The sequence below is a fragment of the Acanthochromis polyacanthus genome, chromosome 2, assembly GCF_021347895.1.
Source record: "Acanthochromis polyacanthus isolate Apoly-LR-REF ecotype Palm Island chromosome 2, KAUST_Apoly_ChrSc, whole genome shotgun sequence".
Lineage (NCBI taxonomy): Eukaryota > Metazoa > Chordata > Actinopteri > Pomacentridae > Acanthochromis > Acanthochromis polyacanthus.
This window is the reverse complement of record NC_067114.1, coordinates 37,343,447-37,361,835: the sequence shown is the minus strand read 5'-3', so window position 1 is coordinate 37,361,835 and position 18,389 is coordinate 37,343,447. Positions and strand designations below refer to the sequence as shown.

The following is an 18,389-nucleotide window of genomic DNA, read 5'->3' as shown; positions in this document are numbered from 1 at the left end:
CTCATCAACAGCTCTGTTGTCACTGAAGGCAAGCTTCTTTAATCTAGGATCCAGTAACATGTTTTCTGCTAGGACAGTGTTAAACTCCATACTCCATTAAATACGTTCGGAGTCGGCTCTTCAGATTCACTACAAAGCATCGACTCTGAGAGTCCTATCTTTTGTGCCTTATACATCTCTAGAGGACAGACTGTGGTCACATGCTGAACATGTTTGGCTCAGCAAACAGCTGTAAGGCAGCTTTCTCAACTATGAACATAATCAAAATATGTTTTGAGAACGGCTCAAACAAGCAGCAGCTCAGTTCTCCCATTAAGCTGCAGAGATATTAGGGGAGTGATATGAGACAAAAATGTAAAAGTGTTCAAATGTTTACATTTATGAGATTTAGGTATTATAAAAGATGTATAGAAGTTGATTCAGGTTGTTCAGTCATGCTTTTTTAAGTTCTGCACTTTATTTTAAGATATACAGTTACATAAAAGTTATTTATTAATAAATGTCAAAATGTTTTTGAACCGTACTGAATTTATTTGACGGTCAGTTTTTGATTACAGGCAGACTCTAATAAAACTACCAGGTTACATCAGCATATATCACAGTAACTCAAGTTAGACATTATGATGTTCTGGACCTTTGCTGACTGGACCTCTCTGAATTTTAGCTGAATACCCCTGGCTTAGCAGAAGAGGGACATGAGTCTAGAACTTCTAATGACCCAACATCAGTCAGTGGAGAAAAAATAAGAAAAAGAAAGCAAAGCTAAATGAAACTATTTCAGTGTTTTAATAAGCCTGTTGCTTGTCCTGTGAATACTGCCACTTTAGGGAACACTACAGCTGGAGCTAAGGTTAACATTTAGGAAAGGGAGCCTGATGAAGAGGAAACATCAGCTCTACCTGATGAAGAGGAAACATCAGGTCTACCTGATGGCAGGAGGAGGAGCTGCTGACGCTATAATCTCTATAAGTATCTAATTGGTTGTTTGAAATAAAGGAGCTGGTGCTGTGTGTGTGTGTGTGTGTGTGTGTGTGTGTGTGTGTGTGTGTGTGTGTGTGTGTGTGTGTGTGTGTGTGTGTGTGTGTGTGTGTGTGTGTGTGTGTGTGTGTGTGTGTGTGTGTGTGTGTGTGTGTGTGTGTGTGTGTGTGCACGCGCACATATATGAGAACCTGACCTGGCTTTGGTTTATGAGGTTGGAGTATACCCAGTAGAAAAAACTAGACTACACCACTGGTTATGACTGTCATTACTGTGTACACGACTTGCTTTGATTTAGAGTTAGGGAAGTGCAGTGGGGGCAGGCAATACAATGAAAGTCAGTCTGTCTATGAATGCCAGCGCAAGAGCTTTATTGTGATGGGCAGGAGCTTTATTGTGCACTGGCAGGCTCCGAAGCCCCGCCCATGAATGAAACGGAATATTGAGTCGTATTTTCATTTTGGGGTGAAAACGAAAAAACGAAAAAACGAACCGTTTCCTGTTTTTTTGTTTTTTGCTCAAAACGAAAAAACGAAAAAACGGCTTGATTTTTTTGTTTCTGCTTGTGTCTTTTATAGCCAGGAAACAAACGGATAAAACGTACCTAAGGGACTGATGTGTCAAACTTCCAAATAACTAATATTGATTTTAGTAAATATTTCAATAATTTTCCATTTCACTGAGTGGCCTACATTCAGCTGTAAAATAAGAGGAGTTGCACCACATTGACATACATTGCCTTGTGAAAGTATTCAGCCCCCTTGAACTTTTCAACCTTTCGCCACATTTCAGGCTTCAAACATAAAGATATAAAATTGTAATTTTTTGTCAAGAATCAACAACAATTGGGACACAATCATGAAGTGGAATGAAATTTATTGGATATTTTATACTTTTTTAACAAATAAAAAACTGAAAAGTGGGGTGTGCACTGTATCCTCCAATACTTTTAAAACTGAATGTGCAGCAATGTTGTTTATCCAAAACTCTTTTATAACTGAAATGATTTTCTGTAACATTTCCAATCAAAACTCAATCAAATTTTATGTATTTTTATAGTATATTCTGCTCTTTTTGTTATATATTACAGACATTTAATACTGTCTTGCTGCTGAACCTCAGCACATTTAAGAGCAGAATTATTATGTTAACCTATAAACATATTGACAAATGGTTAGGCAGTGTACAGCCACAAGAAGTAATCAATCAATCATAACTAAAATAGTATTTTACAAAAGCATTTGGTATAGTTTAAAGTGCTTCACAAGCACTTGACTTTGGTTGTGACAATTCTCATCTAAAACACTTTACAACATTCTGTAAATTTACATTTTTATTATACAGTCTATGGTTCTGTGCATCTTCTTCATAGTTGCTAAACAGACTTTAGGTTCATTACTGCCACCTACTGGGCTGTAGTGTTCATCAGTGTTGCCAGTGTGCCAGAATTTAGGGAACTGAGAAAGATGCAATTTAATGTGTTATTTTTTAAAAACGTGTTATTTTTTTCCTGTAATTATTTACAGAAAAAACACGTTAAAATCCCAGCCATAGTAATATTACACAGATTTGCTTGTTAAATGAAAAGAAAAATCTTGTATAATTACTTTTAGTTTTTACAACAAAAATGTTGAGTTTATGTGTTTTCATCATTTATCTTTAATAGTTATTCCCCACTGTTTTCTTGGCATTCCATTTAAAAATCTTCTTTTTATTTACTTATTATTCTTTACAGTGCAGTAGTAAATTAATGTCTGTAATAATTTAAAACACAAACAGTAGAATACACAATATAATACATTATTAGATTAGAATGAGGACCTGTTTGTCTGAGAGTAGATGAGAACTAAAATGGACAAAGGCAAGAAACAGATGCAAGAAAAAATTTATTGATCCATTCTCCGCCTTATCTCAGGCGGATACATGTCACATATGAAACCAGTACAACTCTGATGTGATTTTTTACCTCATTTTGTCAGACAATTGCAAGAGTATTTTTTTTTACTGATCCATTAAAAAGTATATCATAAATGATTTAAGATTTTTCCATTCATTTGAAGCCAATTCTGACAATGGGACAGTTATGACTTAGAAAACATTCAGGATATTTGATTTAAATCATAGAGTGATATTCATTAGGAGAAGCAGGTTTAAATACACACAGAACAATTACCAGCAGCTGCAGCACTAGTTGATCATCCTTTTGGTGTCATTTCATAGAAATATCTGTTGATTCACTTGCCCAGACACAGATTGCACACATTTATCAAGAAGTTAATTGAATTAATTGGTTTAAAATGCACATGAGTAGACACACAAAACCCCCATAAAGGAAATGAATAAATTCTGCTGGTGTCTTACAAGGTCTCAGATGCAGGCAGTGGTTGGTACTTGACCTTGGACGTCTTGGTTTTGTACATGATCACTCCACAGATCATGCCAACAGCAGCCAGGACACATCCAGCAATGAACACCAGGTTCAGGTTCAGGGCGATCGCTGAAAACAACAGAAGAACAGTTTCATTTCAATGTTTTACTCAGACAAGGTAGCTGCTGTGAAGAAAACATTCGCTGTGTCCATACCTGAGCTGTCGCTGTTCTCGGCCGACCTCTTCAGGCGCAGGGGACCCTGGGAAACGAAGTGAGCTCCACTCTGGATCGCTGCTTCTCTCTTGTAGAGACGACGACTGCTTGTGGAGTTTATGCATCCCTGTGAGCACCTGGTGTTGGGGTTTCCAGCTTCACACATGATAACTGAACAGCTGATGTACACCTGAATGTAACGAGGGAATTAAATTGGGAATTAAAAGGACCGTAAGGCTTCATTTACAATCATTTAAAATCAGATTGTCTAATTTACAAATATACATTTAGTTGCAACAATAAACTGTATGCATGAGACTGTTTGCACCTATTTAAAGAGCTCATTTTCTTTTAGACACACCTGTCTCATGAAATGTGTGAAGAGGTCTTTTGTTTCACATAAATTTAAACAAAATAAAATAGAATAATAGAGTATTTTCCTGCATAAGTCAGTCCCCTCAGATGCACAGAAACTTGTGAATTTAAACCCATTTGCAGATGCATTTGTAGCTACATTTTCTTCACCTGGTCATGCAAGCCGATGAACTTGAAGGCCTCCATGCTGAACAAGAACTGCTTATTGTGGGCACGAGGATAGATGTCAACAGTCGGGTCCACTTTACACCTAATTGGAGAAAAACAAGAGGATGAGGCATTGCTAATGTAAGTCCAGGTATCACAACACTGGCCAGTATAGAGGTTTTTTTTTTTTTTTTTTATCTCTGTCATAAAGAGAGAGTATAATTTACATCAGGACACTATCCAGATGAATAATTTATTAACTGATAACACTGAGCACAGTTAACAATTGTCTTGTGTTGATTTACTGTTTGAGGCTATGGACATGATATGAGGGATACATCTTGAAGTTAAATCAAGATTTTAAAATGCAGCTCTGGCTGATTCAATTTTGTCTTAAACCCTTGAGCGCTGCTCAGAGGTCTTTAAGCATCACAGAAGTCTTTGTCATGGGGATTGTTGCTAGTTTAACCCCCATAATGCGTCTGCTTGCAACATGCACTATGTGGAGCCTGAGTGCCCGCCTCCTCTGGTCACTACAGATGTAAACAGCAAGAGGCTCCGCCCAGAGTTGCAACCAGGCACGACAGCAATACTTGAAATGTGTATTTTCTTGGAAAATGGTGACAGATATTGGCAGATACTAAATATTCAAGACCTTTGATCAGTTAGAGGACAGAAAAACAACACAAAATTAAAACCAAAAGAAATTAGTCAAGAGTTTAGTGAATGAAAGTCCATTTCATATTGAATAGGTACTCTTTTGTTTCTCTTCTTTGTTAAGCACCTTGTCATTCCAGTTCTGAAAGGTGCTAAAGAATCAAAATTTACTATTATTATTATCTAAAAGGTGAAACACTCAAGTGGACGACAGAGACAGACAATGAGTTTAAGTTTTACATTCATTATATATAAATTGTCATGAGTTCTGACACATCATACAAGTGACCTTCCTCAACTACAGTCAACAACTTCTCACAAATTCCTACTAATACTTTGTGTTTTCCTCTGTTGCCACTGCAGTGTGTTGTCATGCTTACCCGTTTGCAATGATGCTGTAGGGATTGGGGTAGTTGGAGTTGTCGTACGGTGCGGCCCTGCAGGACTCCACAAACATCTCAGTGTTGTTGATTGAAGAGGTGGCCTCTATCTTCATGTAAAGCTCGGTCCCTACCTCTACCTCCAGAGGGTACGAGTTTGGATTCATCATGGCTCGGTAGCTGCTGTCCTCGTAGAACTCAAACCCATAGGTGAATGTGCCCATGCCCTTCTCCCACACGGTGACGTTCTTCCTGTGAACCGAGAAGCTCTGCGACACGTTGCCATGTTTGGGGTACTGGCAGTAGAACTGCACCTCCAGCAGGTGCTTCCTGGTGATCACATTCCTCGGGTCTTCATATGTGGTGATTTCATTCTTGAAAATGAGGTAGTCATCATCTTCCTGCAGAGTAAAATATTCCATGTTCAGCCTCAGTATTAACAACATGTGGGACATATATGTTAGAAGTTGATCCTACAGGTTGTTATCCTGTATTTTATATTATAATTTTACGTTGTCGTCTGTTGTGCTTATTGCACATATTTTTGTTGATGTCTGTCTTAGAACAATTATAACATTTTGGAATTGGATTTGACATGTCCTGAACGTGCAGAAACATCCAGTATGTTAGCAATTGAAATCCAGGAGGATATCAAGTCTCCTGCTTAATGTTAAAAATAAAGAAATGATCAAGCAGACAACCCCCGGTTACCTCGATCTGAGTGCCACACTGGTTGAGGTCGATGTGGCCGATGACGTGGGTGCCGTTAGACGTCAGATTGCAGATGGTGTTGGAGGGGTCGTTGAGCCGCAGATGATCCTCACTGAGTCGAGGGAAGGAAGCTTTCTCCACCAGGATTGTCATTGAGGACTCATTGCAGATCACATGGGATTTAACTTTAACAGGAGAGATATATATTATAAAAAACACCAATTATGCAAACAAAACCATGTATGTGCTATAAAACCTGTGACAAGCATTGCTTTATGTAGGAGCAGATATATATATATATATATACACACGTGGACAAAATTGTTGGTACCCCTCAGTTAAAGAAGGAAAAACCCACAATTCTCACTGAAATCACTTGAAACTCACAAAAGTAACAATAAATAAAAATTTATTGAAAATTAAATAATCAAAATCAGCCATCACTTTTGAATGGTTGATTAACAATTATTTAAAAAACAAACTAATGAAATAGGGCTGGACAAAAATGATGGTACCCATAACTTAATATTTTGTTGCACAACCTTTTGAGGCAATCACTGCAATTAAACGATTTCTGTATTAGTCAATGAGCGTTCTGCAGCTGTCAACAGGTATTTTGGCCCACTCCTCATGAGCAAACAGCTCCAGTTGTCTCAGGTTTGATGGGTGTCTTCTCCAAATGGCATGTTTCAGCTCCTTCCACATATGTTCAATGGGATTCAGATCTGGGCTCATAGAAGGCCACTTTAGAATAGTCCAACGCTTTTCTATCAGCCATTCTTGGGTGTTTTTGGCTGTGTGTTTTGGATCGTTGTCCTGTTGGAAGACCCATGACCTGCGACTGAGACCAAGCTTTCTGACACCAGGCAGCACATTTCTCTCCAGAATGCCTTGATAGTCTTCAGATTTCATCGTACCTTGCACACTTTCAAGACACCCTGTGCCAGATGCAGCAAAGCAGCCCCAAAACATTACTGAGCCTCCTCCATGTTTCACTGTAGGGACAGTGTTCTTTTCTTCATATGCTTGGTTTTTGAGTCTATGAACATAGAGTTGATGTGCCTTACCAAAAAGCTCCAGTTTGGTCTCATCTGTCCAAAGGACATTCTCCCAGAAGCTTTGTGGCTTGTCAACATGCATTTTTGCAAATTCCAGTCTCGCTTTTTTATGAGTTTTTTCAGCAGTGGTGTCCTCCTTGGTCGTCTCCCATGAAGTCCACTTTGGCTCAAACAACGACGAATGGTGCGATCTGACACTGATGTACCTTGGCCTTGGAGTTCACCTTTAATTTCTTTGGAGGTTGCTCTGGGCTCTCTGGATACAATTCCAACGATCCGTCTCTTCAATTTGTCATCAATTTTCCTCTTGCGGCCACGTCCAGGGAGGTTGGCTACTGTCCCGTGGGTCTTGAACTTCTGAATAATATGAGCCACTGTTGTCACAGGAACTTCAAGCTGTTTAGAGATGGTCTTATAGCCTTTACCTTTAAGATGTTTGTCTATAATTTTTTTTCGGATGTCCTGGGACAATTCTCTCCTTCGCTTTCTGTTGTCCATGTTCAGTGTGGTACACACCTTTTCACCAAACAGCAGGGTGACTACTTGTCTCCCTTTAAATATGCAGACTAACTGATTATGAGTTTGGAAACACCTGTGATGTCAATTAAATGACACACCTGAGTTAATCATGTCACTCTGGTCAAATAGTTTTCAATCTTTTATAGAGGTACCATCATTTTTGTCCAGGCCTGTTTCATTAGTTTGTTTTTTTAAATAATTATGTTAATCAACAATTCAAAAGTAATGGCTGTTTTTGATTATTTAATTTTCAATAAATTTTTATTTATTGTTACTTTTGTGAGTTTCAAGTGATTTCAGTGAGAATTGTGGGTTTTTCCTTCTTTAACTGAGGGGTACCAACAATTTTGTCCACGTGTGTGTATATATATATATATATATATATATATATATATATATATATATATGTATTCATGATTTACATTTTATGACCAGGCAGCCTCAGAAATCGCAAGTTAACTGCACCTCAGATGAAAGCCCACATAACTTTTTCACAGAGTTCAAGTAGCAGACAAAGTCAACATCAACTGTTCAGAGGAGACTGTGTGAATCAGGCCTTCATGGTAGAATTGCTGCATAAAAGCCACTACTGAGGACGAAGAACAAGAACTGTTTGTGCCAAGAAACACAAGGAATGGCCATGAGAACAGTAGAAACCTGTACTTTGATCTGATGAATCCAAATTTTAGATTTTTGTTTCCAGCATTGTGTCTTTGTGAGATGCAGAAAAGGTGAATGGACGGTCTCTACATGCATGGTTCCCTCCATCAAGCATGGAGGAGGAGGTGTGATGGTGTGGGGGTGCTTTGCTGGTGACACTGTTGGGGATTTATTCAAAATTGAAGTCACACTGAACCAGCATCCACAGCATCCTGCAGCGACAGACCATCCCATCCAGTTTGCACTTAATGAAACCGTCATTTGTTTTTCAACAAGACAATGACCCCTAACACACCTCCAGGCTCTTTGACCAAGAAGGAGAGTGATGGAGTGCTGCGTCAGATGACCTGGTCTCCACAGTCACCTGACCTAAACCCATTTGAGATGGTTTGGGATGAGTTGGACCACAGAGTGAAGGCAAAAAGGCCAACGGGTGCTCAGCACTTCTGGGAACTCCTTCAAAAATGTTGGAAACATAGTTTGGTATTGTTTTCAGCAGTACTCCTTACTTTTCTATTCTAGTCTCATTTAAGCTAACTTATATTTAATTACTGATAATGTATCGAACTTACATCTTATTGCTTTTCTACTTCTGAACTGCATTTATTCTAATGTTGTTCTAATTTTGTTCTCTAAGCCGTATCTGACACAAGAATTCCTTCAGGAAATTGCCTAATTTTTGGAGGCAGCCTCTAGTGGACGTATGAAGAACTGCAGTTTTCACCCAAACACAGCATCTTCAAAGAATTGTTCTCCAATGTGCAATGTTGTCAATATGACCAACACTTGACTGTTAAATAAAGGAAATGTTGACATTAAAGCACCCTGTAGACTCACCTATCTGTCTTTTGACTTCCACCACGACACACCTCATCTCAGAGTGATAGAGGCCAGACCTGAAAGGGCATTAAGGAGCACTGATTTAGCACTTTAACTGAGAAAAGGAATGCAATGAATAACACATTCAAGTTTGGATGATTACAGATTTGTAGTATTTAATTTCATTTGAAAAGAGAAGACAAAACACACAAGATGAATTCCATAGGAGAGCCTTTTTTCCTCCCAATTCTGTACAGATATTGAGATTGCATCTGTTTATTTTGGCTACAGTGATCGTGTAGTAAAATTCTTCCTCTTTCTTTATCCTCCTGATGATCTTGGCAGCTTAATGTGTTCAATATTCTTTCCTTATTTTCATTCCTCAGACACAACATGAGCCGTGCAATCAGCAGTGAAATATGACTTACCGTGAAGTTGGGGTTGGGTGAGAATGGGAGTGAGAATGAGAATGTGTGGCGACCGGAGGTCTGGTGACACCTGGCCTGTAAAACACAGAAATGGTGGAAACCATGGTTTAGAAACGGCAAAACTGGTTGTGTCCTAAAAGAATTGAAGCCAGAGCTCACCCTGTTGCTGATTCAACAGCAAAGCAGATTGGAAAGAACTCCCCCAGGTCGTCGGCCGTAGGCGTCCATCTGATGACGAACTCGTTGTGGGTGGTCTTGTGCTTGGTGACGTTCGAAGGACCGCTGATGATGATACCTTGAATCCTGTGTGAAAACAAGAACAAGAAAACAGGGATTTTTCATGATTACTGATGTTAGCTCTCTTACTGAAATGACTTTTGGCTTCATCTCACTTACACTGAAAGTGAAGCTTGAGCTTTGACTCTGATCTCCACGGATGAGTCGATCTCTGCATGGATCCTCTCTTCATGTCTAGGTGTTGGATGCACAAACTTGGGCAGGTACTCTCCTTCAACACATGATGGTGCAGGTGGGTCCACTGGTGGATTAAAACAGTACATTTAAATAGTAATTTAAAGTAGATTTTTGAATAAATTTAGGAAACTCTAACTTTGCTGCTGTTTGTTTAAAGGTTCTAAGTTTAAATCTTGCCTGGCTCTCTTCTGCACCACCTATAGTAATAAACAGTAACTGCATTTACTGAAAAAAACAATTTGGAGGTGTATGTACTTAACTTGAGCATTCTTTTATATCTTTTAAAGAGAAATACTGTATTAGAAAGTACAATATTTCTCTGATAGAAACTGACAGAAACAGTTTTGCATAACTTTCTGGTGTTTAGAGTCACTTTAATTCAATTTGTGTCCATTTATTTCTTTCATTGATTTGCATCTCTTTATTACATCTTGTGTGTCTTTGCAGTTGTTTTACATCTATTTACATTTCTTTTGTATCTCATTGTGGTGTTTTTATGTGTCTTTTCAGTGATTTCACATCTGTTACTATTCATTTTACATCTTCTTATGGTCTTTTAGTGTGTTCGCAGTTGTTGTACATAAATTTGTGTTGATTTGGCCATTTTTTTATTGGTTTGGATGTGTTTTTCAAAGGTTTGCATCTGTTTATGACCTTCTTGTGTGTCATTGCAGTTATTGTACATGAATTTATATTGATTTGGTATGTCTTTCAGGTCTCTCTTTTTGTCTCTCTGTTCCATTAGTTTCTAGCTCCCTCTGGTGATTTATGCCTTTTTGTGTTGCTTTTGATTCTCTTTTTGTACGAATTAGCATCTATTTCTGTTTTATTTAGATATTTGGAGGTGTTTTGAATTAATCTGTGTTCATTTTGCTTCACTGGTTTGCATCTCTTTTTGGTCTTTTTGTGTGTTTGCAGTCATTTAAGCTCCTATAACATATTTTTTCACTGCTTCTTCATTGGTTTGCATCTTTTTCTGTTATTTTTTGTTGTCTTTGCAGTTGTTTCCCATCTTTTAGTATTTATTTTGCATATGTATTTCTCATATAAAGTTGTAGTTTCACTTTCACTTGAAATCTAACTTCTTCCACCACTGACTTCTTCCTACGGGTGTCTCCCACCGTATGGATTCATGTTTTAGGATAAACCAAATTATTCTGTTTTGATTCATTCGTCGAGTAAAGACTACATACACTTTTAAAAATATCTATTTCGTCTCAAAGCCAGTAGTCATGTGAACAAATAAGATGTGTCTTTCCAAACTTTTCTTGTTCAGATGGAAGCAGGTGACCCATGTACAGAGGCTGGTCTCTGACGCAGTGGCCCGGGTTTGAGTCCTGCCCTTTGCTGCATATCTTCTCCCCATCTCCTGTCACTCTTCACTGTGACTATCACAATAAAAAGGCAAAAACAAAAAAAATGTAGTATTTATGTGTATAAGTTAAATTTGACTTGCCAAGAAAAGAGAACTGTAGAGGGAGTTGGCTGAGGGGTGGAGTCGGAGCATATGGGGTTACGGGCCTTTGGGTTGTGGTGGGCCAGGCAGTTGTGGTTGTGGTGGGTCTGGTTGTGATCCACCAGGGCCATGCAGTTGTGGTTCTGGTAGTGGTGGGTCTGGCTGTGTACCACCAGGGCCATGAAGTTGTGGTGGGTCTGGCTGTGTACCACCAGGGCCATGAAGTTGTGGTGGGTCTGGCTGTGTACCACCAGGGCCATGAAGTTGTGGTGGGTCTGGCTGTGGTCCACCAGGGCCATGCCATTGTGGTAGGATAGGTGATGGCTCTCTTATTCCTCCTCCTAGGCCATGGATGCCTGTGGGACCGGGATCCGTCGGAGTAGAATAGATCGATGTGCCCCTTTGAGTAGTCCTCCACCATCATCTCAAATCCATAAACACTGGGGTTGGCAGTGGAGTAGTTGTAGTGCAACGTGCAGGAGTCCTAACGGTATCAACATTTAGAGGTTAAGTCAGGCAAAGCATCAATGCATTAATGTAACAGGAGATTCACTTTTTTAACTGACCTCGTCTAAATGGAATCCTTCAGGTCGGTCACATCTGCTGCACTCTACGTTCCTCAGATTTCCATATCTGCATCTGACATCGTCACCATCGGGATCGAAGGTCATCAGCTTGTATGTCCGAGGGCAGTTCTGAGGAATTCTTCAATAAACACACAAACATGAGTTAGAAACACATCATATCAGAATGAAAAATGAGCAGAGCAAATGCAGGAAGTAATGCGAGCAGTGGTGTAAAAGTGCAGATGCACCAAAAAATGTTCCATTCCATTATCTGTTTTTTAAAGCTTCTTATATAAACTACTGTGTAGAGATTTCATCCTAAAAAAGGAGATAGAAATCAATGGAAAGAGCAACAGTGATGACCCAAATAAATAAAGAGAAGCAAACCAATGGAGAAGTGATGCAAACTATGCAAAAAGACAACAAATAAAAACAAAGCAAAAGCTAATTGTAGACAAATGTAGTGAAGCAGAAAATAGAATATTTCCCTGTGAACTGCAATTTAGGGGAAGGAGAAAGTAGCAGAAAAATGAAATACTTAAGCAAAGCATCTCAACAATGAATGCAATTAGTTTATATGCAAAATCACAAATAGCTACTTTAATTGTAATTCAGACTCAGAAGAGATGAAGAGCAGAGGAAAATTTGTTCTACAATCGAAATTTTCCATTACTGCACGTTAGAGGCAGATTTGAGGAAACTTACCTCAAGAAAGGCAGAATGGTAACATCAGGTGATTTGTTTGGTTCTCTGGTGTCAGATCTATTCCCCAAATCCACACCGATGAGCACATCCCAGCTTCTGACCCTATTACGTGTTGCAATCCAGCAACAGCTATCTGCCCTGGTATGCGTGGAAACAAGATTCTTTAAATATTAAATCTAGCAGAACCACAACTTTATGACATGATGACTTGAAGGTAAGAAGATATGCATTATGAACAGCTTCAATGGTAATTAGATTATTAAAGTTAAGATTATCCACCTCAGCTGAAAAGGTTTGTTGCTTGGAACATTCCTTGTGACAACTGTTTCAGTTTCACACAACAGCCTGTCAAATTGTGGTCCATTGTTGCTGCTGTCAATCGTTGTTTTATTACTTCCAGAGACGTAGCCACAGTTGCCACTGGTGCAACGCCACGTGTGGGAGCTGAAACAGCTATCGAAGGTGTCCCGGAAACGAAAGCGTACCTGTGGAAAAATATCAAATTTAGGATGGATAGATCAGTGAACTGGACCAAAGACCCAAAGAGTCGGGAGGTTCTGATCCAGAGCTTCCGTGTAAAGTGATGGTGAATGTTATTTGGCTGCAATATAATCCAACAACCACCAAGAGACAGACAACAAGGACAAAGAGAGGAAAAAAAACCTTTGAAAATAGATGCAAATAATTGATGTAAAATAACTGCAAAACACACAAAAAGATAAGAAAGAGGCAAACAATGAATAAAAAATGAGTCCTGACCATAAATAAATGTAAAACAACTTATAATACACAAAAAGACCAGAAAGTTATGTACATCCTCCCCACCCCCCACAGCAAACAGTAAAAAAAAAAAAAAAAGCAAAATGAAAGTGAACACAAACTGAAGTTGAATTAATGCAAAGATGCACAACAGATGTCAGACACTATGTTTTAGTCAAAAAATTCATTTTTTTAAATCACAGAAAAAATATAAACCTTTAAAGTACAAATAGTATATAATATAATGTAAATAATAACTGTAAAAGAACTTTTTTAAAAATGGAATTCAACAAAATTGAATCAATTCCATTAAAAGAAATCACTATATCAAACACGCTCACATCTAAAGAACTTCAATAAGTTTATTTTATATTCTTTTAATGTTCTGAACTAGCATATCTTTTTCTGAACAAGTTTGGAAATCATTTCTTTAAGCCACTTGGAAAGTCCAATATCTCTGATAAGATGCGACACTACACCAGGGAAATCATGTTCGCACTTCATCTGTAATTCTGCCATTAAAAGTTGTGGGTCTCACCTTGTACGTTCCATCGAAGTTGATGCCTTTGTAGGCGGAGGTTGCGGTCGTCCCCCAGTAATGCGACGCTGAGACCACCGAGACCAGGAGCAGCTGCAGCAGAAGGACCTTTGTGAACACCATGATGCCCCAAGTTCTGTCTCCAGAACCTCTGCAGCTCACATCCACCTGCAGCATCCTTATATACACCTGCAGACACCTTTGCCAACCTTAATGGCATGCATGCGATGCTGCAGAACAATAGGGAGGCTGCAAAACTGGTTTGAGTTTGAAAGAAAAAAAAATTTCTTTCCTGGAAATGCCTTATCTGAACTTGTGCCACAGCATAATAATGAAACTCAACATTCCTGACAGCACAGAGACACAGATAAACACAATCATTGCACTTATTTATTTCCATCACTTAACACTGAACTGAATGCAGAAAAAATGCTTAAAATACAGGGTTCTGATCTACAAAAATGCAGTTTTATTTTGATGGATTTAAACTTTGCAGCATCTTTTCAGCCATAGTGTGAAATCTGCTGAATGGCAATGAATAATTAGCTTCAAGCAGGAAACTTTTCATGAACAGAATGTTCCCTAGGTTTTACATGAGTCAAGTGCTATTCCTGACAGTAAGACACCCTTATTTTATGATGTACAACACAATAGCATTGGACAACTGAGGTTCAGGTATTTTGATTTTGATTCTTCACATCACATGCATGAAGTCAGAGGTGTAGACATTAATGCTGCTATGAATCTTGAATTCCTCCTTTATAAGCAAAGGCACTAAAGAGTCAAATGTTTTTAAATTGCACACAACATAAAAGCAGAAATAAAACTTGTGTGACAGGTGAGGTCGACAAACTGCAAGCTTTATCTCAACACATCCAAAGAATACAACATGATCGAGCAAAATTAAATCTTAATTAATCCTTCTGAACCTCCACTGTAGATCTAAATGGTTTGTTTCGTTTGTGAAAATTACCAAGATGACATCATTTATTGACCCAAAACTGTAAAAAAGGAAAGAATTGTTGGGCCTTCTTGAATGTATGATTTAAGTATAATGAACCAAATCCAAACTTATAAATGTAATATTTCTTCAAAATCATCTTATTCTGCATGTCCATTTCAGACATTTGCCTTACAGAGGAGAAATAAACACACTGTATCAACAAAAAAGCTGTTTGACTAAAAAACAATGGCATACCGAGGAGCATGTTGTTGGAAGATACATTCAGCATGGTGAAATATCTTCCTAGAGTTGACGTGCAGAGGATGCAGAGCTGAATAACTGCCATATATAGAGCATGTATATATTTCCGTAGAGGTGCAGGACTTCATGCCGCAGTGAAAAATGACACCACAGTGAGTGAAAATGTGACAGGAGCAAAGAAACAAAGAGAAAGTGCTTCTGTGGTTTAGGTCTAAGGAGGAAGGCTTTCATTTAACTTAACTTACCAACAGCTGCTATGATTTATGTAGCTTCAAAGCACACAACAGCTTCATGATTTTGTCAAAAAAAAAAAAAAGTGCAACAAAAGATTGCATTTATTATTTTTAATGTTTGATGTACATTAAGTTCCTGATTGGTTATAGAATTCAGGAGGAACATGGAGGAAATGTCCCATTCAGTATTTACAAGGTCTGCATTTGTCTGGATATTGATCTTTTTGTAACATAAATAAAGACATTTACACAAGAAAGTCACAAATTGTTTTAGAAAAAATAAGGGAAAGCAGGAAAGACCAGAAAAGAATATATATACAGCATACAACATCATTTTTTCTTGCTGAAACATAAAGTACATTTACTCAGTAATCGTCCTTATGTACAAATTTGAGATACTTGGACTTTGCTTCAGTTTTTCCATTTTCTCTTATGTTATACTTCCACTGCACTGAATCTCAGAGGCAGATTTTGTACTTTTCATTCCACTACATTTGTCTGACAGCTTTAGTTTTTTGTCAGATTTTTCATATCCATCCTTTCCAGTAAAAATCTCCAAATTTGCTGAGCTTGAATCAGACATTTTCCAACAAACTGAGCACTCCTTCATGGGTTGGAAACATTCTCCGACTTCTTAACTTAATCTTCTTCCACTTCTTATAACTGAGGTCGCACCCTCTCCATAATTATTGTCACGTGAAGAAAATATATGATAATAATAAACCAACCCACACAAAAGGAGATGGTGAAAATATTTGAAAGGCAGTTTCCAGAGCATTAGAAGCCACAAAGCATATGTTGTGTTTGCAGATTTAAATCTAGGTCATGTTTGATCAGCATGACATTTGATTGAAAATTCTCAAGCTGCTTCCTCCTGTCAACAAACACGTCGGCCTTCAACTTCTAATGAAGTTGTTGAGTGAGTTATTTGCACGTCTCAGTTCAACATCCTTGTTGTCAGCGCAGAATTTATTGAGGTCACATCTCTGTAAATTGAATTGAATTGAATTGAACTGAATTATGTGATTTATTTCATTTGAGCAATTTACATTAGCCAGTTTAAAGATTTACAACATTTCAATACATATCTAGCTCAAAAAAAGGAGTAGGCTGAAGCTAAAGCTTATCTACGCCTACCCCCCATACAACCAACCGCTGCCCGTAGCACCTCCCAGTCCAGTTTTTGAAAAAGAAAGAAGTCCAGAGGTGAAGTCATCAATCAATAACAACACCTACAAATGGCGAAAATGACTTGTAACATCAGTCAATAACTTGACCTTGATTAGTGTACATACATTAAACCACCTTTTCCCATATACAGTGTAGGATGCTTTATAAAGTGCAGTCATATATAAAAAACAGAAAAAACAAGAAAAAAAAGAAATGCAATACAATGCAGTTTATAACTAAAATTAACAATGACAACAGTGACAATTAGCAACATCCAGATCTGTTATTATATAACTAAACAACTTTTAATGCCCCTCCTCAACACAATATTGCAGAAAAATTCTCTCTTTATACTTTTTTTTAAAACTATGCAGAGTAGGGCATTGCCTATAATCTTTCTTCATACCATTCCAGAGCCTGACCCCTTTCACCGACACACACATACATTTTCTAGTTGAACACACCAACGGAACTTTAAATTCAAGATATCCTCGCAGATTATACACCGTTTCCCTTAATGTAAATAGTTTTTGTAATTTAGCTGGGAACAATGATCTACTTGCTTTGTATAATAGTTGTACTGAATACAAATCAACTAAATCAAAAAGTTTTAATAGATTCGATTGCATAAATAATTTATTCGAGTGATCGTAATATCCAGCCTTGTTGATTACTCTAATTGCTCGTTTTTGGAGCATGAAGAATGTAAAGAACTTTTGTAATTGTTACCCCAGATTTCAATCCCATATGTCAGATATGACATATGGGAAATCTCCAATTTCTGATCATGTGCAAGTTTTCAGTGTTCGACCAAAGTCAGTATCGCATTTCTTTTATGTAATTATAGAAATGCTTCAGAATAATTACTGACATCATTAATGTGGGTAAAAACAAGCAAGCAAAAATCCTGATTAACAAATTCTAAAAAAATAGAATACGAGCAACAAAACATACAAAGTATCAAAAATTACACTAATCATTACAGAGAACAACTTCTACCAGTGTTACACTTATTGTCTGGCAGTAGAACTGTGACACACTTCATTCACAGTGATGCCTCCTAATATGTAAACATGTCTAATGTTACATGTAAAATTACTGTTTCTAAAGCACTTTTCACGTTTTCCATGTGCTTTCCATGATAAAGGGTATCCAGCATTGAAGTAATAAAATCTCATTGACAACAAACAACATGAGAGCATGAACAGTAACGGTAGTGGGCCTGCACATAACCGAACGATAAAAGAGATCATTTCGCATAAAAGAGCCAAGCTTGTGTAAAAACAAGGTCAAATTAACTACAGGAAATAAATTCCATATGTGTGTATGTGCATTATCTTAAACCTCAATCTTAGAAAGCAAACTATGTCACAGAAAGTTAATGGAATATTAATAATAGAACCAGCTCTTAAATTGAAAACAGATAAAAGTTCCAAATATGTGAAAGTGCGTATAAAAGCACAGTAATGTTGAAGACAAAAACATTTAAATACGTGAAACACTGCAAAATCAAAAGGAAATCTAAATTTAGTGCATGAATGAATAAGAGAAATGTTGTTCACTGTCAGTCATGATGTGCTGTGTCTTTTGTTTCGTTTTTAACTGCAAAAACTAAACTGTTATTCAACCATAAACTTTAAAAACAGAAAGAGTTGTTGGATTTTCTTCAGTGTATAATGTGTAAACTGTGGTTCCATTAAAAAATATGCAATTTCATGCTTAAAATTTAACATTTCTATCTGCGCCATTTTAAAAATTTACCAAAAAGGAACCATTTGTACTAAATCCTGTTCAAAACAAAGCAAAACATTCTGCACTCTTCAGCGAAATGAGATTTAGAGTTGTCAGATGAACTGAAGGCAGTATTTTCACAGAGGAGACAACAGAATGAAATAAAATGAAATGAAACGTACAAGACCAATAAAATGAATGAATTTAAAATGAATGAAATTAAAGCCAGTTATAAATG

At 37.6% G+C, this 18,389-nt stretch overlaps 1 protein-coding gene across 1 annotated transcript; it reads right to left on the bottom strand.

Moving 5' to 3' along the window:
- Positions 1-2,847: 2,847 nt before the first annotated feature.
- Positions 2,848-13,936, bottom strand: LOC110972377 (uncharacterized). The gene is made up of 14 exons (XM_051944885.1): positions 13,814-13,936; positions 12,796-13,001; positions 12,517-12,654; positions 11,812-11,950; positions 11,246-11,729; positions 9,712-9,853; positions 9,475-9,618; positions 9,316-9,390; positions 8,906-8,964; positions 5,832-6,016; positions 5,121-5,521; positions 4,087-4,186; positions 3,562-3,751; positions 2,848-3,475 (listed from the first exon to the last, which is right to left on the bottom strand). Exons 1-14 carry the CDS (start codon positions 13,934-13,936, stop codon positions 3,336-3,338), a joined length of 2,526 nt encoding a protein of 841 aa, XP_051800845.1. The 3' UTR covers positions 2,848-3,335.
- Positions 13,937-18,389: the final 4,453 nt, after the last annotated feature.